At 40.5% G+C, this 23,417-nt stretch overlaps 1 protein-coding gene across 3 annotated transcripts in view; it reads left to right on the forward strand.

Annotated features, from left to right (window-relative positions):
- The window catches only part of LOC119656311 (steroidogenic acute regulatory protein-like), a 40,855-nt gene that overhangs the window by 5,736 nt on the left and 11,702 nt on the right, over positions 1-23,417 (forward strand). For 2 of the 3 annotated variants that reach the window (XM_038062762.1, XM_038062771.1), the window contains exons 2-5: positions 15,822-16,087; positions 16,162-16,310; positions 16,372-16,641; positions 16,697-16,829. In XM_038062762.1, the coding sequence (XP_037918690.1) occupies positions 15,991-16,087; positions 16,162-16,310; positions 16,372-16,641; positions 16,697-16,829 (649 nt within the window). In that variant the 5' untranslated portion in view covers positions 15,822-15,990. The remainder of the gene's footprint in view (positions 1-15,821; positions 16,088-16,161; positions 16,311-16,371; positions 16,642-16,696; positions 16,830-23,417) is intronic. The other variant, XM_038062781.1, reaches the window with a different exon arrangement.

Here is a 23,417-nt window from a genome sequence, read left to right on the forward strand (position 1 = left end):
AATATGAAAAGCAGGCCGGTTCTTACCGCTGCTCACGCGTTGGCCATATATAGCCGAAATCAACACTTTCCATGTGGAAGTTTAAGGAACTGTGACCTGTTAAAAGGGTCTTCATGTTCCACCTGAAGGAATAACGAAAATGTGCTCTACCGGCCCCGGGTTCTTTCCATTTGGTTATGTACCCACACTAGGTATGGATCCATCCGTCGACCAAGTTTCAGCAGCACCTGGTGACAACTTCACGCCAGCTGGCCTGATATGTCGTTGTTGGTAATGCTACCCGACTTTTGGAATAGTGCGACTTCGCGTTTTTTGCCGCAAACATTTTTCTGTTGCAAAGGAAATATCATATATCTTCGCCTGGACTATGGTTGTAACTTCTTCGAGAGATCAGCCCAGATCCTTACTCGTTTTTCTCGTGAACACCACTTCGCCCGATCCGTCTTCCATGACTGATCCGTAATACTAAAGAACTCGTGATCATATATCGACCATTCTTCCCTTTTGTTGATTATGATGGCATCATCTTGGAGAACTCCTGCGCTGAACAGCCAGTGAATTATGACCAGTCAAAATGCTTGCAAGTCTTTCTGTTTTTTGACAGAATATACTTGGAAATAGGTTTGCTTGGTTCTGACACGAACAGTTTTGTGTGTTTAGCATTAAGCGTTAAGGCTCTGCGCCTTGTCATTATGGACAAGTTTGTTCCCAGTTTTTGATAACAACAACAATTGATGGTTCCGGTCTGGGCATTGGGCATTAAGGCTTCCGAGATTTCATTACCCTCTACACTACAATGAACGGGTACCCAGAGTTCTTTTCCACCTTCCTGAACGATTTCTGGAGTGATCAGAGGATTACACAATGACCTCAATTCAGTGCTACAGATCGCGATGCTTTTGCCCTTCAACCGTTCGTCAATCAGATTGCCGCCCTTAGAATCGCATACATTTCAACCAGAAGGACCATTGCATATTATCCCAAGGGAAAACTTCACTTCTCATTTTTAAGGTTTTGTGTGAAAGAACTGGCTGTCTGTCCGTATGTCTGTCACACGCATTTTTCTCAGAAACGGTTGTAGCGATTGACACCAAATTTGCTGGAAAGGTGGGAACTATGAACGCTCACGCATACAGTGAATTACATCATTCTAGGTCCTAAGGGGTTTGCTTAGACTAGTCTGAATGAAATTCATCCTGCCAGTGGCTTTACAAAAAATTAGCAGGTTGCAGACATTTAGGAAATTCGTAATTGCTTTCTCATTGTTAGGCATAATACCGAGCAAATTACTATTAATTCAGGCGTATGTCTTGACGATCCGCTGTATAGAAACTTGATTATGTTACAGCTTAACATTAAGTTCCTAAAAACATAAACCTATTAATGCTTAACTAGTGACTATACATGAGGATGGACGATTCCATAGCCTACAAAACGACGAAATTTATGAAGGATACCATGACCGTCAGGTTGTGGATAAAATCCGGCTCAATTGGTTACGGTGGGCGGGTCACTTAAACCGTATGGATGAGGATGATCCAGCCCGGAAAGTCTATAAGGGCAATATCTATGGTAGAAAAAGAACACGAGGCAGACCCTGCCTAAGATGGAGCGATGGCGTAGGTCAGGACGCCAGACACCTTTTAGGGATATCGAATTGGTGGACCTCGGCGCAAAGCCGAAATGTCTGGAGTTCCCTATTAAGGCAGGCCTAGACCGGATACCGGTTGTTGCGCCGTTGATGATGATGATGAGTGACTATGTGTGTTTCACGCCTCTGTTTCTCCCTGTGGCCAATCTGTGATGATAATTGTCAGGCATGAGTTAGCAGGGTAAGGATTGTTTTGGATTGTTCTGTTGCATGTTTTAATGTTACAACATTTGATTGACAAAGGCAAAGATAATGTGAATTATTATTTCAAGGACCCGTTCTCAGAAACTACTCGTTCGAAACGTCTACAATAAAAGAACTATGGTGATCCGTGCACATATTGTCTAGGGCGGAACCCTTCATTACAATGCCTTCTCAAATAAAGTTAATGATAGTATATTTTCAAAAATTACTGTGTGAATATGAAACAGTATATTGGAAAGTTTGGTGGAAATCCCACTATCACTAGCAAAGTTATAGTAGGTCAAAATTGCCTCTTTTGCATCATGTTAATACTTTCTAAGAGGTAAAATGTCATTACCATGTCGAATTTTCAATTCGGGTATATTCATACGTTGAATACACTTCGGGCTATACATAAATGGAACCATAATGTACCCAAATGTTCTTACAAAAAAAATCAACGAACGCTTTCTTACCTGAGCGCCCAGCTGCTCGTTTCGACTTGTTGACTTTTATGATAAGCGGGCAATACTGTAAATTTATTCTTAATGTTCTAGTGAACCAGTCTCTCTGGACTCCACAGACATTGGTGTGGAAGATAATTGCATTTCCACATTTTAGACAAAACAGCGAAAACCGATTTAGCTCTGTTAATGAGTCAAGTGGCATGGAGAGTACGATGCCCTCTGAAGGGGCAGAATATTGGTTTTGTTGATATTTATTTCCAGTCCAATTTTTCTTATTTCCTCGAAATTCAGAGCTATTTGACCAATGATGAGAGGGCAAACAGCTGCCATCAACAAGGCGTTTGGGGAAAAATGTCATCCATTAAATTTTTCGTCTTCGTCTTTCTAATTTCGAAAACAAGATACAGTCTGCCTCTATTTCATGTGTAAGTCTCCGAAATTTTGGAAAAATCTAAAACTACTCTATGTTATCTTTCAATTCTTCCGAGCAATTTCAAAATACCGAACCATGCTCCCGAAGGCAAAGAATTTTGCACCGAATTTGGAATATGACGACGAATTGGAATGGTAATTGATCCTATAGTTTCCATAACGACTCAAAGCTAAACAGTACTTATTTTAACTTACATATAACTATAACTAATTTAATTTGATGTCAAAAGGTGGCAATTTTAATAATTGCTTGGCCTTCTCGACGTTTTTTGCTCTAATTCTGTATGCTTATTCTATGTATCGAAGTATACATTTCTTTTCTGGACTACACTGGTAAAACAAGCACGAAAAGGATTAATATTACTTAATCTAGTTACATAATACCATCGCAACTTATTCTCATTTTCCCACTGTTTTCTCTTAATTTCTAGTCTTACATCTACTATCTTACAATTAGCGCTTAAATATTCTCTGATTTATACTCGGTCAACTTTTATTATCTATCTATAACTATCGATCACCGAAAAGATGGAGTCTTTCAGACCAGTCCTCACTATTTGTCGTCCCATAAGGAATGTGGTCTATAAATTTGGTGACATTGGGGGTTGAGTGACCCCTCGTTCTTTCTTACCGTTACACTACCTTCTTCAAAACGCTCCCGAAATTTAATCAAAAAATGTAACTTGCATGTATATTTGTGAAATTGTCCCCCGTTTTATTCAACCCTCGAAATATTTTATTTATATCCGGTAGACCCCACCATTTTTAAGGTTTTGTGTGAAACAAAACCTTATTAGAATCGAGTCGATGTCTGTCTGTCTGTCACAGTCGATTTACTCGGAAACGGCTGGACCGATTGTCACGAAAATTGGTAAGAGTATGTGATCTGTTGTTCCCTTTACATGTGTCATGTGGAGTATCAAATTAAAAATCAATCAATCAGTACTTTTCGAAACTGGTTCCATATTTGATATTGGGTGAAACCTAGGGGAGTGAGGGCTCAAAATATGACCCACAAAAAGTGTAACAGGTCTCGTTCTCAAAACCTATCAAACCGAAAAATCTGAATAAAAATCACAGTGTTGCATCTCTACGAAATTTAGGCCTCAATATACATCCGGTTCCGATATTTACATAAATAAAGTTCAATGAATGAATGATGAAGGAATATGTTGTTTCTTATATAAGATGAACACAAAACCTTAATTCTCGAAGCGCGAGCTTCCGGTATTCCGACTTGTTTTTACTTCCTCTCGGCTACCGTCCCCATTCTGAACTCGACCAGGAAGCCAAATCAGATGAATTCAGTGGCTCTAGAAGAGAATTCTTTTCGTCCTTGATGAAAAATTCATAGTTCATTATCGCGGTATAAAGCCTGCAAATTGTTTGCCTATGAATCCTTTGGATTTTGACGAATTGCTTCAAATAAAATTCTGATAAAGCTTAAATAATATTCTTTGTTCACTGTCTCTCCCTGCGGAAAAAAGTCATTACGCACAACTGCATCGTGATTAATGTAAGCTGTAAGCATCTCCTTCGATTGAAAACTACATCGTATTTTTGATCTTTTTTTTTCGTAGCACTTCATTTACTCGTCAAAATAAACCCATGCCTCGTATCTACGTATGACTCGTTTGATGAATGTTGGGTAGTACTTAGCCAAATCATGTCTTTTTCGAAAATTAAATATAAACTCACTGAAGGAAATTCAATTCCATTTTTAAAATTAAAAAAAAAAATACAAACACGCAGAAAACAAACGGAAACGCCAGCAATGGATGTGGAAATCTGACAAAAAGCAAAACTAAAAAGATAGCTCAAAGAACATAAATTGAGCCAGTAGGGGCATTCCTCGGTGGTAATTCCACCTTTTTATTAGGTTGAAGTTAGTTACGATTTTGCTGTATCAAACCACCACCAGTTGGCGCTGTTGGTGTCGGATAATCAAGTATAAATACTCGTACATTTAATCAAGGAGTCATTTTAGTTTTGACCATCGTTGTGATAACAGTGAATAAAAAGGAGAAAAGGATGGAAAAGAGCCAAGAACGTATACTTTTTCTGTATGAGCTCAAACTCCGTCATAAAGCAGCGGAGGCGACCAAGAACATTAACACCGCATTTGGAGCTGGTATGGTATGCGAACGAACCACACGGTTGTGGTTCGAAAAATTCCGGTCAGGTGAAGTAAATCATCAAAGTGAGCTATGTGGGCATCCAGGACCATCGATTGATAACGACGAGCTGCATTCGCTAGTCGAATCTGACGCACGTCAGTCTGTGAGAGACATTGCAGAGAAACTGGGCGTACACTATTCGACAGTTTCCTCGCACTTGGAGATGTGAACAAGCTCGACAAATGGGTTCTGCAAACTCTTACGGAACAAAACATGGCGCTTCGAATGGAAATTTGCAGTTCTTTACTCTCCCGCAACAGAAACGATCCATTTTTCCACAGAATAGTGACATCTGATGAAAAGTGGATATTATACGACAATCGTTGCCGATCAGCACAATGGCTAGATGCTGATGAGCCACCGAAACCGAGCCTCCATTCGAAGAAGGTGATGGTGACTGTTGGTATACAGCTGGAGTTATCCACTATTCTTTCTTGGCACCTGGAGAAACGATAAATGCACAGAAATACTGTGCCAAACACGAGGAAATGCATCAAAAATTGAGTATTCAACGGCCGAGATTAGTCAACCGAGATGATGTGATACTCCTTCACGACAATGCACGACGTCATGAATACAGAACAACGGTTCAAAAGTTGAATGAATTGCAGTATGAGACTCTGCCTCATCCACAATATTCACCGGACCTTCCGCCCACCGACTACCACTTTTTTAAGCATTTGGATAATTTTTTGGCGGAATAACAATTGTGGAATGAGGAGGTCATCAAAATTGCCTTCGACGAGTTTATCAACCCCTGAAAATTGGACTTCTACGAAACTGACATACATACTCTTGTATCTGGTTGGGAAAAGTTTTTTGAATCGACTGGCACCTATTTTGATTAATTAAATAAAATTTTGTAAGCTTTACAGTCATTTCAAATTTTACTACCAAATCGGCTATTTCATGTGCAACAACCTAATACTTAAGACAGTATTTCAGCGGAATGACCACACTTTTTAAAGCTTCAGTTTAGGGCCAGCCGTTGTTCGAATGCCTTGCATCTTTCACTGAAAGTAAGTTTAAGTATCGACTTTTTATCACTTCCAGTATTCTGTCCTTGAACTCCAATTGTTTATTTTTCCTGTAGATTTATTCACTTGAGAAGACAATTTTATTAGTAAATGGTCTAAATAGATTCTCTATTCTCTATTATGTATGATAGTACCTTCCTATCGGAATATATCGCATGTAGAAAAATTAAATTTCCAAGTCCTTACACTTGAGGAAAACTGTTGCTGAAAGTGGTCGATTGCCAGCGCTCACGGATACTGATTTCAAAGCCTTAAAAAGCGTGACGTAAACATATACGACAAAGATTTTTTTCAGGATTGAAGGAGTCCTGATGTCGCCATTCACTTGGAGAGCAATTTCTTCCATTTCCTGGATGAAACCACAACTTGTCTGTTTTTTCTGACTTTAAGTTTCATTAAGCACTCGAAGCAGCTGTAAAAAATTGCTTCCTTCCTCTCAGTTCAGACAACCACAAGTAGTTGTATGGTCCCTGCCTGTCGGTTGCCTGAGACATTTGCCTGCCTGTTGCTCGAGGCAGGCATTTTGATGAGTTCCACCTTTAAAAAAAACAATTCGCGAGAACAGGATATGATTTTTTATGTAAGGACATTTGCTTGGGCAATTATTCCATTTACGTTTAGCTATTGGATTAATTCAGAATATTCTTCCTCATATTTACCAATTCCAAAACATTCATCTATATTGAAGATACAGTTATTATGTTTATTCTAAACAAAGATTGAGAATTACCGTTGCATACGTGCTATGCGTCTAAATTAAACAACGCGGCTTCCTGTGTACATAATAGATGTGAGGTGCTGATCTTCAGCAAGGCTGGAAAGTGAATGTTCCATCAGATGGAAGGGCGAAAAATAGTGTGTTAGTTTTACATCTTGGCTTCGAGAGAAAGCGTTTTTGCATTGAATCGTGACCAGGGACGAAAAATGGATAAATTTCCGGAACCAGAGAGGCAAACCACTCACTAAACCTCCACATCAACGCTGCTTTGGTAAGCCTATACGTGGCGAAATGAGCACCGAGAGCGATACACGCAGGCTCGCCCCAAGGAAGCTGCTACCGATGAAAACATTAAATAAATTCACAAAATAATTTTAAACGACCGCAAAGTGAAGTTGAAGATATCAAAGGAACATGTTGGACATATCGCGCATGAATATTTGAGTATGCAAAAGCTCTGTTTAAAGCCAGTGCCACGTGAGCTCACAATCGACGGAAAACAACGAGTTGACGATTCTGAGTAGTGTTTGAAACTCTTCCTCCTTAAAAAAACCCGAATTTATGCATCGATATGGGTTTGATTAGGACGATTCACCGTGTCACAAATCAATGCAAACAATGGCAAAATTGCATGAATTGGGCTTCAAATTGCTTTCACATCCACCGACTTTCTTCTATTTTCAGACCTTAAGAGAATGCTCACTGGAAAGACATTTTGCGGCGATGAAGAGGCCAATTTTGAGGCTAAAGACAAATCGTACTATAAAAATCGTGTCGAAAAATTGAATGACCACTATAAACGTTGTATCGTCCTCGATTGCCTTTTATTGAATAATAAAATCAAATTTTATCAAAAAAAAATTGTTCTACGTTAACCTACGAACTTTTCAAACCGCCTGGTACATACAAGGCAGCGGAAAAGTTTCTAGATCCCCACTTGAAAAAATTACTTAAATGAATGTCCCGGAAAACGCCTCAAAAAAATTTTGAGATTGGCAATCTTTTTTCTTATACCTGCTAACCTTTACTCAACTTTTAAACAGAGAGGCAACCAGAAAGAATGCCCTTACTTACCAATCACCAAGAACAAATTTGATGATGATTTCTATGGATTGCAACTTCTAAAAATATGCAGATGTGCCGTTACCTGGACACTCATTTATATGTTTTAGCTACTGCTTCCAAGAGAATAGAGGAGAAAATAAAGCAGACATTTCCTCAGTAAGATGTGTTCTCTGCCTTTAACACTACGCATTCCGGTAAGCACCGCGGTTTTTATCATTGTTTAGTAAAAGAACAATAAGTTTAGGAGTCCTGAATGTATCGGGACGACATTTCTGGACGATAGCAATGATAAATATCTGAATCCAAAGATGAATAGATACTTAAAGGTTCCATTGGCTTGGCTACAAAAACGGTCACTTGTCCAAAAACTTGGGTGAGAGAGAGAAAATTGATTTTCTTAAGAAAAGAAATGGTGGACCGAAGGCATCGCAAATAAATGGAAAGAATCAAAGTTTACATAATAACTCAATAATGTCTATTAATTGATTGAACTCAACCGCATACGATTTTGACAGTTTACACTGCGATTTACTTTACAGTTCACGAATGTTTGCATAGATTGGCCTGGCAACTCTCCTGATTTGAACTCCACAAAGAATGTGTGGTACAGGTTGAAGGAGAATGTGTTTGCGGACCGCAGACTTAAAAACAGGCAGCAGTTGATTAAGCGAATACAAGATAAGCAGAATGCAATTCTGACGAAAGATCTGTACGAAAGTTTCGGAAAGCGAATTTTGGACTGCAACAAAAAAAAAACGGTAAAGCACACTTCTTATTCTCGTCGTATTATACGAATATAATCTACTCATCATCATAAACGAAATAATAACCGTTATTTGGTCTAGGTCTGTCCTAGTAAGGAACTCTAAACATTTGGGTTTTGCAACGAGATCTACCAATTCGATGTCCCTCAAAGCTGCCTGGCGTTCTGATCTATGCAATCACTCCATTTGAAGCAGGGTTTGCCTCGTCTTCTTTTTTACAATAGATATTGCCCTTATAGATTTTCCGGGCTAGATTATCCTCAGCTGCACAGATTAAGTTGCCCGTTCACCTCAACCTATTGAGGCAGATTTTATCCACAATCAGCCACACTAGCGCTCATAAATTTCATATATATGCTACAGAAACGTCCATTCTCCAGTTGGGGGTCAAACATTTTTCGGAGCATTCTTTTCTCGAACGCCGCTAAGAGTTCGCAGTTTTCCTTGTTAAACATCCAGCCTCCAAGGAATACATGAGGATTGCAAGATCATTGTCTTATACCGAAAGAGCTTTGATCATATCGTGAGACATTCCGTGCGGAATAGTTTTTGTAACCTCCAATATGCTCTGTTGGCTGCCAGCAATGTCATCGTAGCGGTTATTTGTTGTTATTTTCAACCTCAGAAAAAACGGTCTTAGATAGTTTTTGATAGTTAAAGGTCTAGAAACTGATTCTGCTTTTATCTGGCCTCGCACATTGGTCAAGGTCAGCCTAGTCAGTCTTATCGATTTAGCTGGTATTACGAATTCTCTCATGGTAATGTACAGTTTTAGGTGGCCTTGAATTGGATGAAAAGGTGTGCAACTCCATATTCCAACAGTTTTTCCATCTCTTGCCGCAGAGATAACATTTGATCTGTCGCTGTTTTGCCTGTGGTGGGTGAGGTTGACGATGTTTCGGGCGTATAATATCTTATAGATTGCACTCAGCAACGTGATAAGTGATAAGTTTTGCACCGCTTAATACCTCCTATGTATGTATGGGACAGATAAGACCCCGTTGCCAGTCAGGCATTGAATCGTTGTCCAACACCTTGAACATAAGTTGATGAGCCGCTTGATGTAATTGGTCGCCTCCATGTTTAGCCAATTCGACCGTAATTCCATTAGCTCCTGGCGACATATGGTTCCTAAGCCGACGAATCACACGGACTCTTCTCTCCATGCTTGATGGTAGCAGCATTAGTTCGTCGTCGTCAGTTGTTTGGACTTCCAACTCGCTGGTGTTTTGATTGTTGATCATTTCACCAAATTATTCAGCCTATAGTCAGATTTCCCTCTATCTCGACAGAATGAGAATCAAGGTGTATATAGCTTCATCCTGCTGATTTGTTGGTAAAACTTGCGCACTTGGTGCTTGGTGTATTTCTCGAGTTCACAGACCTGTGTGTTCACCCAGACTTCCTTTTTTGGCTGTCTCAACGACTGGTTCGACGATAAGTGCGGACTAGCAACGGATCAGAAGGGTATTACATACCAGGCAATATTAGTAATAGTAATCCAAACAAACGCCGACAAGTGTACAGATCTATCACGGAGTTTACCAAAAACAAATGCGACTTCACACAAAGAAACATAATAGCATAATAATATTAGTAAAAATTTTTTGACGATTCACATTCTCCCCTAAGAATGGTGTTAATTGCATTTTTCCATGGACACCTATTTCAATTATTTTGCCGGTTTTGCCGGCAGTCAAAGAGTAATTCTGGTTTTGAGCATGTTTTCTTCTATCAAATTATCATCCTTTTTTAAAAAATTATATAGCTTTATTAGATAATGAACAGATTTTTCAAGAGAACTGCTTCGCATCGGGGTTTCGAACACATCAGATCTGCATAAAATTCTGGGAAAATATTACTGTAATTTCAATTCTTAATTTATCTAATTTTCCTGCCAATTTTTCCCAAATGTGTCTAATCATGTTTAAATCCGATGACTGAGAAGGTGTTTCCAGAAATTTTGGCAGTTATAGATGAACACTTGTTGGCGGCATGGGAAGTGTGTTTGGGATCATAGTCCTCATAGAAGGCGAGTTTATCCAATATATTCAGCTCCTTAGCACTGTGTCTCATATGTTGCTTTGAGATGTGTAAATATTAGAATCTGTCCATTTTATTGTCTATTAAATAAATATTCCCTACTTCTGCGCTGAAAAACGTCCCCATACCATCACTGACTCTCCACCGTCATTGATAGTAGCCCGGGTATTATGTAGATCAAATTTTGTATTAGGTTTCCGCTGTACGTAGATTTGACCGTCAGAGCCATGCAGATTAAATTTGCTCTCATCTGTGAATAATATCTGCATTACCTTAGAAAATGGATGGAATTATTCAACTTTCCGGTATTTTTCGTTTGCGAAAAGCCAATATCATTGTTTAAATATTCTCCACACTCTGGGGAGCGACATGACCGAAATCAGCTACGGGTGGCATTTGGCCCTATTTTTGTTGAATTCAATACTCGTCAACGGTATGAATTATTGTTCGAAAGCGCCAGGTTTGCAAACTAGTTTCAGCTAATACAGCAAACACATCCTGTGCCCGCCATTTACTGAAGAGCGGAGCGGAGTGTGCTGCCACTCCAATTAATGCGACCCGCATTAGTTTACTGGGGGGAGCAGGAGCTCCGAGCACTCAGTCCATTGTTAGGCCCATTGTACTATCCCCGTAAATTGCCTATTCAATGACTTCCCGCCTACGGTGTTCGCAGGCTTCAGCGAATCTGAGAACATTCTCCAGAGGCAGAGAGTGTGCAGATTCGTCATTGAAGAAAACCTTGCCAAAGTGTCTTCGTCTGAGATCTGAGGGTGCCGGGCAGCTGCATAAAAAGTGCAGGGCCGTTTCCTCCTCTTCCTCACGTTGGCTGCACATAGCCGAAACCATTACCCCAATCTTTTCCATATGGTAATGTAAAGAGCAGTGTCCCATTAAAAGCTCTACTAGGGTTTTCATGTCCCATTTCTTAAGCATTTTCACTTGCCGGCAAGAGTCCAAATTTCTCCACTCGGTTGCGTGAATCCTTGCAATTTCACCCTTCATAGTAGACTTGACAGTAGATGGTCGGATTCTAAGAGCTGGTTCTTGCATCACCATTGTGGATCCAGATCCTCGGCGAGCCAGTCTGTCAACCTGCTCATTACCGGCGATGTTAGGGTGCCCCGGCACCCAGATCACGAATGTTTCGTTCAGTTGGTCAAGTTTCAGCAGCACCTGATGACAACTCCACACCAGCTGGCTTGATATGTCGTTGCCATTTAGTGCTGATAATGCCGCCCGACTGTCGGAACAGATCCGAATGGTGCGGCCCCTCCACTTATGTCGCAGACATTCTTCTGCTGCCAATGAAATGGCATATATCTCCGTCTGGAATATGGTCGTTATTTTTGCGAGGGGTCGGGCCAATTCCGAGAACACCCCTGCGCCCGATCCATCCTCCATGACTGACCCGTCGGTGAAGATTATTAGGTCATTAATCTGAAAAGACTCATGGCCCTTTGTCGACCATTCTTCTCTTTCGGTGATTACAACAGTGTATGTCTTTTCAAAGACGAATCTGGAAACCATATGATCCGTCGGCGTCAGGGCTACTGGATGTTTTTCAAGGAATTTACAGATAGACGCATGACCGTGTGATTGGTATGGTATCGAGCCTATATGCGTCATCGGCTGCTTTCCATTTCACCTCCAAGTGAATGTGGGGTAAATTTATGATTGCTTCAAGTGCCGCAGTCGGCGTAGTACTCATTGCTCCTGTAATACTTAGGCAACCAAGTCTCTGAATCTGCGTTAGCAGCCTCCTGCTGTTAGCAAAGTTCAGTCTTGGTCACCAGACGATGCATGCATACATCAAAATGGGCTTTATTATGGATGTATACATCCAGTATATCCGTTTGGGTGAAAGTCCCCAGGTCTTACCTATCGCATTCCTACAGCACTAGAGCAATCTGCAGGATTTCTGATATTGTTCCTAGATATGATGCTTCCACGTTAACTTGGAGTCGAAATGTACTCCTAAGTACTTGACTGTATGTGCCAGCTGGATTTCCGCCGCTACTAAGGTGGGTAGGGTATTGCTGCCCCACCTGACGTACCTAGCGAACATAACTAGTCCAATCTTCCTAGCGTTCACCGTGAGTCCATTGCGGAGGCACAAGCTGTGGATTTCATGCAGAGTTGCATTCAAGCGGTCACATACTGTGTCCGCAAACTTGCCGGTAATTATTACGGCTAGGTCGTCCGCAAATGTTTGCGCGAAGACTTTTTGTCCTCCAGGAGCCACAGCAGGGTATCCATTACCAAGAGCCATAACAGTGGAGAGAGAACCCAGACAGCCCCTCAGACATCCTGCTTCAATAGACGTCTAGCTGACCGATATGTGGATTTTCCTCCACTCTAGCATGTGAAGGATCCAACTGATTAGCAGCGGTTCGATTCCATGCTGTCTTCCTGCATCACAAATTGCCGCAAATGAGGCATAATTGAAGGCACCTTCGATGTCTATGAATGCGCCTAAGGCGTATTCTTTTTCGAACATCGCCTTTTCAATTTTTGCCGTAAGTTCATGGAGTGCTGTCTCCGTGGATTTGCCTTTCTGGTAGGCGTGTTACCTATGGTGAAGTGGCCACTTTGGAATGTGTGTCCCGCTTATGAACCGATCTACTAGTCCTTCTAGTCCTTTTAGCAGAAAGGACGTTAGACTGATCGGTCGAAAGCTTTTTGGGTCTGTGTAGGTGGGCTTTCTTGGTTTGGGAATGAATAAACCTTGACATCACGCCATTTAATTGGAATATAAGCGTGTGCTAGGCATGCGCGATATATATTCCGAATGTGTAGACCCAGGGAATCCATTCCTATTACTAGCGCAGACATGATGCCATCCGGACCTGCAGACTTGCATCAAGGGGACGAGTTAAATGCCCATTTTACTCACTCCAGTGATACTACTTTGCATGCCAGGTTCCAGTCTCTAGGTTGGAGGCTGTATGCACCTGTTGGCCCCGAGATTAGATTTTGGATGCTGCCTGGGAAGTGCACTTCAATCAAATGGTTTGCCGTGTCTTCATCGCTTTCTGTGTACTTCCCGCTCTGTAAACGTAAATAACCCAGTTTCTGGCTACGTTCTTTGACCAGAATCCGCTTCAGCTTTGAGGTTGCTTCAAGAGAATTAGTCTCTTCACAAAAGCGTCTCCATGATGATCGTTTAGCCGATCTTCTGCTATTCTTTAGAGCCTTCTGTGCCTCTTTATAGCGATTCCAGCTAGCACCTGATTCACCCTTCAGAGCACGATTGAGGAGCATCCTTGTCGTTCTCCTCTGTTTGGCAAATCCGAGTTCCACCATGGTGTTCTTTGACATTTTGAGTGGACAGCTTTCTTCGAATGCTTCTCTCATGCTAGTTGTGATTATCTGGGTTGTCTTGTCAATTCCAGCAGTGGATTTGATGCGCTTCCAAGGTATCGTGACTCGGGCGCTCAATTCTATTTTATACATCACCCAATCTATCTTCCGCGGATTCCGAAATGGAGTGAGTGGAGGTGGATCCATGCCCATTACGAAATCAATGCGTCTGTGAGCCGAGAGTGTGATATCGTTTGATACTCTCCACTCTCCAATCAGAGCCGCGATGTCAAGAGATGCCACCGTGATGTCGATGACCTCTCACCTGACCACGTTCAAGAAAGTGGGTTCATTACCCAAATTTAGGATCTGCAAATCGGTTCCTACTAGATAGTCCAGTAGTATCGATCCTCTTGCATTGATGTTCGAACTTCCCCAGCATATGTGGTCAGTGTTGACATCACATCCTGTTACCCCCATGCCTCTACTTTTGGGATATTGGATAGCTCTGATGATTGTTCCACTGGGAACGTCTTCTGCGTCGTTGGGAAAATATGCAGAGCACCATAGTATTTCTTCATCTCCTTGATGACTTTTTATGGTAAGCTTAGCCGATGTGGTGTCGCCATCACATAGGTCGTTAACGCATTAGTAGAAGGCGGATTCAGAGCCATTGGAATACCATGAATTTACATGTAATACAAAACTTTGACCATCTATAACTTACATTACACTGATGTCAAATTTCGTACTTGAATAAGGGGGGTTTTCGGGTGAATTTGTGAAATATCTTTATTTGTTATCATTAACTTTATTTGAGTAGATATCGTAATGGGATGTATTTTGAAGCCTGGATTTTATACCGATGCATTACTGTGATTTTTTTATGTTCATTGGTTGGAAAGGTGCTGAGAACGAGATCTGTTTCATTTTTTGTGTGCTTCATCCAATAGAAAAAAAAGTAGGATCATTTTCGGGAAGGAATAATTGAATCCCCGTTTAATATCCTGCATAGCCATTTCTGAGGAAAACATGTTGCTCTTCCCTTTCGCATATAGGTATGGGGAACTCCCCAATAAACGCAACTCAAAATGATGCCACTAATTTCGTGAAGATTGCTTCCGACGTTTCGAAGTAAATCTCGTTGACAGACGGACAAACATACATTGGATGGATTTGAATAAAGAAAAGAATGATTGCTGATATTCACATATCTTAAACAAATAGCCAACAACATGGAATATAGGCTAAGAGCGTCGGACGAAAAATAAAAACAAAATTACAGATGTCGAACAGTGTTGATACTACAAAGAGATGAACAAGGCTGTTACTCAAAAACTTTAACTATCATGAATACCTATCTACGTCTCGCGTTTGGAATATTTTGACCCCTAAACAAAGAATATCACCAGCTTGTCCGGGTAACTCGGTGTTTAGAATGCTAGGCTTGGGTAGCGGAAGGTCGCGGTTCAAATCTCACTCATGATTGATTGTCGGATACCAGTCGACTCAGTTGTGAATGACATGAGTCAAATCAACGCAATTGTAACCACATTGCCTCCTCAAAATCATAGGGAGTTTATACTTCTTAATCCTTGTCAACAAGATTTACCTACCAGTTGCAATATTCTATTAATTTCAGATTTCACTTATGCATATAATTTTCTCTAGAAAAGCATTCAAATTCAGAATCTAGTTCATTGAATGGTGCCTAATTATTGTTGCATTTGTTCCATAGTGGTAACTTTCTCACATCTTCATCAGTTTTAGTTCTGCATGAACATTTGTACAAATCACATTGTGCACGTTTGTTCGTTCATTCTGATGTCCTTTCATTAATTTTCGCTCATTTGCGTAGCAACCTTCTCCTTTAACAGCATTTCGGTTGAATTCGGCATTCTGAATATGCATTTCCATTTCAATGTTCTTTTTATGCTTCTTGAAGCTCCTCAATTTTAACAATGCTCTTCTTTAATGTTTTCAGACACATCGATTATAGGAGCTGTCGAGAAAAATTTGCTAAAACATCAGCCCGACGTTATCATTAAGCTAAAAGTGATATTAAAGTTGTCAGATTACAAGACTAGAAGTTATTATTCATTATCCCCATTCAAAAGTGCATTTATTGACATGTAAATGCAAACAAAAAAGTAATGAGAAACAATGACGAGATAAGAGCCGCGGCACAATCAATCTACGAGAACATCAGTACGATGTCGGTGAGGAGTCAACCAACGACTATAGACATTGGTAAGAGTTGCATTTAGTCAACTTTCATTTTCGTTTCGTAACAGCTGGACTTACCTTCTTCAAATACTATTTAGCACGATCGCATTCCATTAATTTAATCACGGAGGAGTTCTTGGGCGGGTATACGCAAGATGGACGAATGTCTGTTGTGCGTCGATTTTTCTGCTTATTTGTGGCATTTGATATGTTCTTCATATCATTACTGTGGCTTATATGCGTAATGGTAAGGTTACAGAATTGAATAATTGTAAATATTGATAACCGAGTGATCTAACTTTTTGTAGGTATCCGGCGATAACATCTACAATGCTCTCAAAACACAAGTGCTACATTATTCAATATACACCTCGCTGTTCGATATAGTTGTGGTGGCAATATTCCGATTTCTTATTCTAGCTTTATTCTATGCCGTTTTTTATATTAATCATTGGATCATCATTGCTGTAAGCTTTGTATTATTTGTGCAATCAGAACAAATTAAGACAATTACATTGTTTCAGCTTTGTACGTCTGGTTCGTGTATGTTTCTAATCTCGAAGGTGTTTATGTACGATGTAAGTGAGAAAATCAGACATTAAAAAATCTTTCCAATTAATTTTCTTTTTGCAGTGGACCGCTACGCCACAACCGGTATTTCAAGTTGTTCTCATAGTAGTATCATTCGTTTTATCATGGGGCGAAGCATGGTTTTTAGATTGTCGCGTAATACCTCAAGAAAGACATGCGCGTCGATACTTTGCAGGTAAGAATTTATGATAATTACAATTTGTTTTTTCTTTTTAGCTAGGAAACTAGTACTAAAAATAATATTTTTTCAAGTTTTTCTTTTATCCAATTCAACCTTTACGTTCTTGCACGATTGAAATTGTACAATGCTAAAGCTTTGAGCATTTCGATCCCTCACGTGTCATTCAACAAAACTTCACGTGTCCTTTAACCGATGCGTGGGTCCACACCGGCTCTTGAACAATACCAAACCAACACGGGGCTTTGTGTGCACCACAAATAAAGGCTCGATCCCACGCTTGGAGGCGTAAAACTCCGGACACATGAGCGAGAGGGAAAATCCACGACGTTGATTGATGTTTCTTCTGCCTGAGAGGTGCAATGAGGCGCGGCCTTTAAGATTCCCTCCATGCCTTGGCATCCCCTGGCTTTAATATTGGAGGAGGCCCCTTTTCAGTGTGAGTTGTGCGTGATTAGAGAGGAGGGGAAGAGAAAATCCTCAAAATTTAAATATTTACTCAACTGAAATTATTGTATATTCTGTATTACTTCTTAAACAGGTACAACACCAAAGTAATTCCATGGAACTATTATAACTTAACAACTAATAGTCATAAAAATAGAAGAAAAAAAAATAAAATACGTTAAGTACGAGCTGACACACTTGATGTACTTAGCTGACAGCAAGGTGTATGTTGTCACTGACGGCTACCTTAGAAGTCTGTTGTGAATAGTAGACACGTTCAGTTGAGATGTTCGGATGGATTTTGGATTAGACAAAAGATCACAAGCCGCATACCGGACATAGCGTTGGTGACCTCCAAATCCGAACTATGATCGATGAAAAGACTTTTACAAATACCTAGAAATTCCGCAAAGAACCCATGCTCGAGTTTGTGATCTGAAGGATACTCTGCTGTCCAAATTCCTGCGACAGGTAAAGCTGGTACTGAAATCGCAACCCTCGGAGAAGATTAAAATAAGCGCATTGAATGTATTCGCTATCCCTTCACTGGCCTATGCATTTGAAATATTGCTGTACGGATTACTATGTCCAAATTCCGAATGCATCATCCAACCTCTGCCGTGGAGCAGATGAACCTGCCTCGTGATATCGGGAGGGCGTGTTCGATCTGTCGGTACAACATCCCCGCCAGGTCGACTCACTACGCGCTTATTTTTAAAGCAACGAGTAGACGAGTCCCTTGGATGTATCGATCTTTCAATCCTCTGAGTTGGGTGAAGTCAGTCCACGAACGGATCGATAGATGGAAGTCGAAGGCAATGTATGGTAAACACATGTTTTGTCTTTGGCAGCCATTTGTCGAACAGATGGCTGTGTGCTGAGGAGCTCTTTACTAAGCCGGAGGGATTTATGTGTTCCATTCCCGAGCTCATATTGAAAAAGCGTTTGAAGAACGGCCAGTATCTAAGGTGATTCATCAAAACTTTGCATACAAGTATGGGCTGATCATGGGAACATGTTCGGTTCACCGATATGAGCCGCAGGCAGTACTTGACAGTTCTGCTTACAGCATGCATTATGACCGGCAAGTTTTAAGGGATCGCCACATACCACACAACAAGCTTGACGTGCTGTTCGTTGACAAAACGTATATTATTGATGTTGCTAACGGAAATACGTAGAGAAGGAGGTTAACTATGATTCACTGGCTCGAAAAATCAAAGAAATTTGCGTCTCGAGACAGTAATTGTAATTCCAAATGTTGTACCCAAATCCCTTATGGCTTCCCTAGATATCCTAGAACTCCCACACAAGTTGGTTCAAACCATACAAAAGTACACGTTCTCTATGTTCCGGGGAGTTCTAGATGGATTCTCCCGGCCACCAACACCAGAGCAGACCCTTATTGCATCTTTTAAGTATCGTGCGAGCCTAGATGCTTAGCAATTAGTGCTAGTATTAGGTAATATCCGGCAGCTGCCGAGATAATGAAAACTCGGGGTAAAATGATAATAAAGAGAAACAAAGGAAATAAGCAACACAGGCACAGAAACGTTAGTTGAAGAAAGTGGAGCCAGTGAAACTACCCCTCCCTTCAGAGCCTTCAAGGGATTAACAATACCAATTATTTTAACATGCGAAGAATTGTTTCAATTGTAACTATTAGCTTTTGCACCTTTTACACAAACTTTTTGGCTAATAGCTAATGGCTAATAGATGGAATTTCCCTTTTTTTATCGCTAGAAGTTTTCGCAAAATAGTTTGCCGCTCTATTTACAATTCAGTTACATCAAACTACTGATAGGCAGCAACATTTTTAAATTAATTGGTAAAAACGACATCACTAACTTGAGCAGCTCATCTCAAGTGTAAAATGTTTTCGCCGATCCTTATAAGTAGATTTAATGTTACACCACCAATAACCAATATGGCAACCATATATTACACGAAACACTTTCACTGGCTTTCTTTTTAAAAGGAAAAGATATCAAACCAAGAAAATGCTCACTGATGACGCTCAACAGCACTCGTCATCATTCCAAATTTAAATCAATCTCGTTTTCAACAAAGCACCGCCTCAACCATCCTGCATTGAAATGGCATTTGCCCAACAATCGTACCATTTGCCCTAGCCAGCAACAAGTGCATTTTGCATTTAATAATGTGCATAATATGCAACAAGCCTACGTGAAAGCAAGAGGCCAATGATCGTGCGCTACTCGGAAATTGCTTTGTTAAAATTTGAAATACTTAAATGGAAATGGGTTTTAGAGTTCGGGGGAAAGGTACACGGCGGTTGGGCTTTGTAAACAAACTAAAATCAATCATTTAAAAGAAAATTGAATTTTGAATTCAAGTAGTTATTGGGAAATGAATTAGGAAATTGGAAGGAGTATATTAGAAAAGCTAAAGGGTGATAATTGATAATCGATAAAAGAAGAAATGGTGCATATTAGCAATAAAATATTGCAAATTCTGCAAAGCCGAGGACACTACAATCTATACCACTCGATTGACAGTGTCGATGTCAGTCTCTTTTTCAAAGAAGTATGGACTAATTCAGGTCACACCAAAAGCAATCATTCTGTTTATTCTTCGATCCACTGAGATGAAAATGAACTTTATCGGAAAAGATGATTTTCTTTAAAAAAAATCGTTATTTTTAAGTTGTATCAAGGTCAATCAGCAAATTCACGACGTTTTATTTTATTTGCTAATAAAACGTTGTCCATGACTTTGGTAAGGTAGAATTTATTAGATGTGGCTTTGGGTTATTTTACAAAGAGAACGGTCGGTGGTTTCACAAGGGTGGCATTGGGATAGTGATCAGAATGGAAATAGGAGCTTTGACAAAACCTTACTCACGCATGTGATAGGGAAACATATACTTGGGAACTGTAAGGACTACGGTAAGACGTTTGTGAATTTCCACAAGTTCCGCCACTTCGTCTTTGATGGCATATTGTTCGAGTACAGATTTCCCATAGAGCCAGGTGGATTTCAACAGATCGACACCAAACGTTCAATCTGACTTTCTCTTGCGATGTAAGCTGCAAGAGCAATACGGAAATGAAAAGAGATCACTACTTAATGGTTACTTGCCTCCATTGTATGCCGTTTTCGGGAGCTCTCTTTCTGATTATACAAGAAACATTTTGAACAGTGTGCCAAATAATATTGATGAACTTTGGGCCAGAAGTGCTCACCTTTTGTTACGCTTAACATCCCGAGAATCTAAAACCATGATCATCATCAACGGCAGAACAACCGGTATCCGGCCAGCCTTAAAAGGAACTCCAGACATCCCAATTTTGCGCCGAGATCCACCGATTCGGTATCCGTAAAAGCTGTCTGGCGTCCTGTCGTACGAAATCGCTCCATCTCAGCCAGGCTCTGCGTCGTCTTCTTTTTCTACCATAGATATGTAAGACAATACTATGTCATAATATTTAAAGAAAGTCGGTAAAACATGAATGACGACGGTCATGCAGACAGGTTGATATTAGCTGGGGACGAGGGAAATATTCCAATTGTGCGCGCGTATATTCAAAATTAGCCGAAATGTGCCTCATTTACGTACGAACGGGAATGAATATATCTAACGATTTGATTCATGGGGCATTTGGTCCTTTGACCTATTATAACTTTGTTAGTAATGGTGCGATTTCGAACCTGGTAGGATCACGCTCTATGTTATAGCCTACATTGCTGCAATTTCGTGATCCTAGGATGAACTTAAGGGGGTTTTGCAGCCAACTACCAAAAGTTATAGTGATATACCATTATTAACTTTATTTGAATCCATCATCATCCATGGTAGGAGGCACCGTATAGGGGGAGCCTCTTGATTTTTTTTCAGATTTTTCGGTTGGGTAGCTTTTGAGAATGGGTCCATTAATGAAATGATCATCTTCGACCTCCATACTCTCCACCTTTCCAACAATTGTCAAAACTAAGACCGGCTTCTGAAAGTACTAACCCAGACCTTCATTTAATACATGCCTATATTTGGTGAACAAAAATTTTCACTCCCCTCCCTCCTTGTGCATGAATGGGGTCCAAAATCATTGCTTCTGCACTTTCAGGTTAGTACACATCACCTTCTAATTTTCGTAGATAGATTTCGTCGTTGTGTAGGCTGATTCCGTCCATTCTGTTGTAGAGGCGCATATTTTCGGAGGATTCTTCCCTCCAATGCAATTAAGAGTTCGCAATTATCCCTGCTAAGAACCCCAGATTTCTAAAATTATCAATCGCCTCAAAATTGTAGTTTGCTATATTCATTGTTCTTATTATATATATATATATTTCGTCTTGCCTTCACTAGTCCAAGATTTTGTGCCGCCTGCTCGATCTGAATGAAGGCAGTTTGTACATCTCTGGTTGTTTTTCCCATGATGTCGATATCGTCCGCATTGGCCAGTAGTTGAGTGGATGTGAAGAGGAAGGACAGAAGCATCACTTTTTCAAGGGCCAGGTTAAAAATGATTGCACGATAGGGCATCTCCTTGTCTTAGATCGTTGTTGACGTCGAATGGCCTCGAGAATGATCCTGTTGCTTTTATCTGGCCTCGCACATTGGTTAGGGTCAGCCAAGTCAATCTTATCAATTTGATCGGGACACCGAATTCACTCATGGTCGTGTACACTTTTACCCTCGCTATGCTGTCATAGGCGGCCTCAAATCGATGAAAAGATGGTGCAACTGATGTCCATATATCAACAATTTTTCCATCGCTTGCCGCGCAGAGAAAATCTGATCTGTTGCTGATTTGCCTGAAGTGAATCCTCTTTGGTATGGCCCGATGATGTTCTGGGCGTAGCAAAATAGCAGAGAATATCTTATAGATGGCACTCACCAACGTGATACCTCTATAATTGCTGCAAGACGTGATACCTCCCTTTATATGTATGGGACAGATAATGCATCCCTGCTAGTCATTAAGCATTGATTCGCTGTTCCATACTTTGAGTATAAGTTTACTAACCGCTTGGTGTAATTGGTCGCCTCTATGTTTAATTAGTTCGGGTGTAATTCTATCGGCGCTGGCGGCTTATGATTTTTATGCAGATCTGTTGGACGCACTCTTCTTTGCTTGTCGTCTTCAATTAGTGGGATCTCCAACTCGCCGACATCCTCATTGTTCAGTAATTCATCAAAATACTCAATCCATCGCTCCAATATGCCCATTCGGTTGAAAATAAAATTTCCTTCCTTTCCCTTGACTGGATGAGTATCGAGATGTATAAGACTTCATCCTGCTAATGTGTTGACAAAACGTGCGCGCCTGTTGCGGTTGATTCTCGTACTTTTCGAGTTCACAGGCTCCCAGGCTTTCTGCCTGTGAAGTCGCTTCTCCTCCCGACGAGGCTCGTGATAAGTCTGTGGTATGTAGCATTCCTCCGTTTCGTTGGTAGCTTATATTCACCGTCGAATCAGCCGTCCTGACGTTTTTTTTTTGCGGCTGGCGCCAAGTATGTTTAAGGCCGTCTCAATGATAACGTTCTTCAGATGGTTGTGAAGATCATTTGTCGATGCTTCATCTCCTGGACCTTTGTTGACTGCGGCGATTACGGCATCCATTTCCATTCATGTCATCGACGGCTTCAGTGTTCACACTCACTTGATTGTCAGAGGAAATACTAACCAACAGGAGAGTGTATTTAAGAATTTGTAATATTACCTCTTTTAGGGATTTATGTAAAACATATCTGAAACAAATCTCGACTGCCTACACTTCAAAATACCCTCCGATATCTGTTCAACTAAAGTTAGTAGTAGTACATTATTATAATTACTGTAAAACCCCCTTAAATTCATCCTAGAATCATGAACTTGTAGTAATATAGGCTATAATATACAGCATACTTCTACAAAGTTTGGTGAAAATCGAACTATTACTAACAAAGCTATAGTGGGTCAAACTTTCCACTTCAGTGCAAATTTAAAATAATTAATTTAACTTATTTTTGAAAAAAACTAGCATTTGATTGCTTCCCCTCCGCTTTAACCCAACAAAATTCTCACTAAAAGGGGCATCCTCCAATAGAATGACCTGAGGATACTAAGGCAGGTGGGAACCTCTAATGCCGCGCCTCACCATACATTTGAAGCAGGAGGAACATTAATCGAGGATG

Source organism: Hermetia illucens, chromosome 1 (assembly GCF_905115235.1).
Source record: "Hermetia illucens chromosome 1, iHerIll2.2.curated.20191125, whole genome shotgun sequence".
NCBI classification, from domain to species: Eukaryota; Metazoa; Arthropoda; class Insecta; order Diptera; family Stratiomyidae; genus Hermetia; species Hermetia illucens.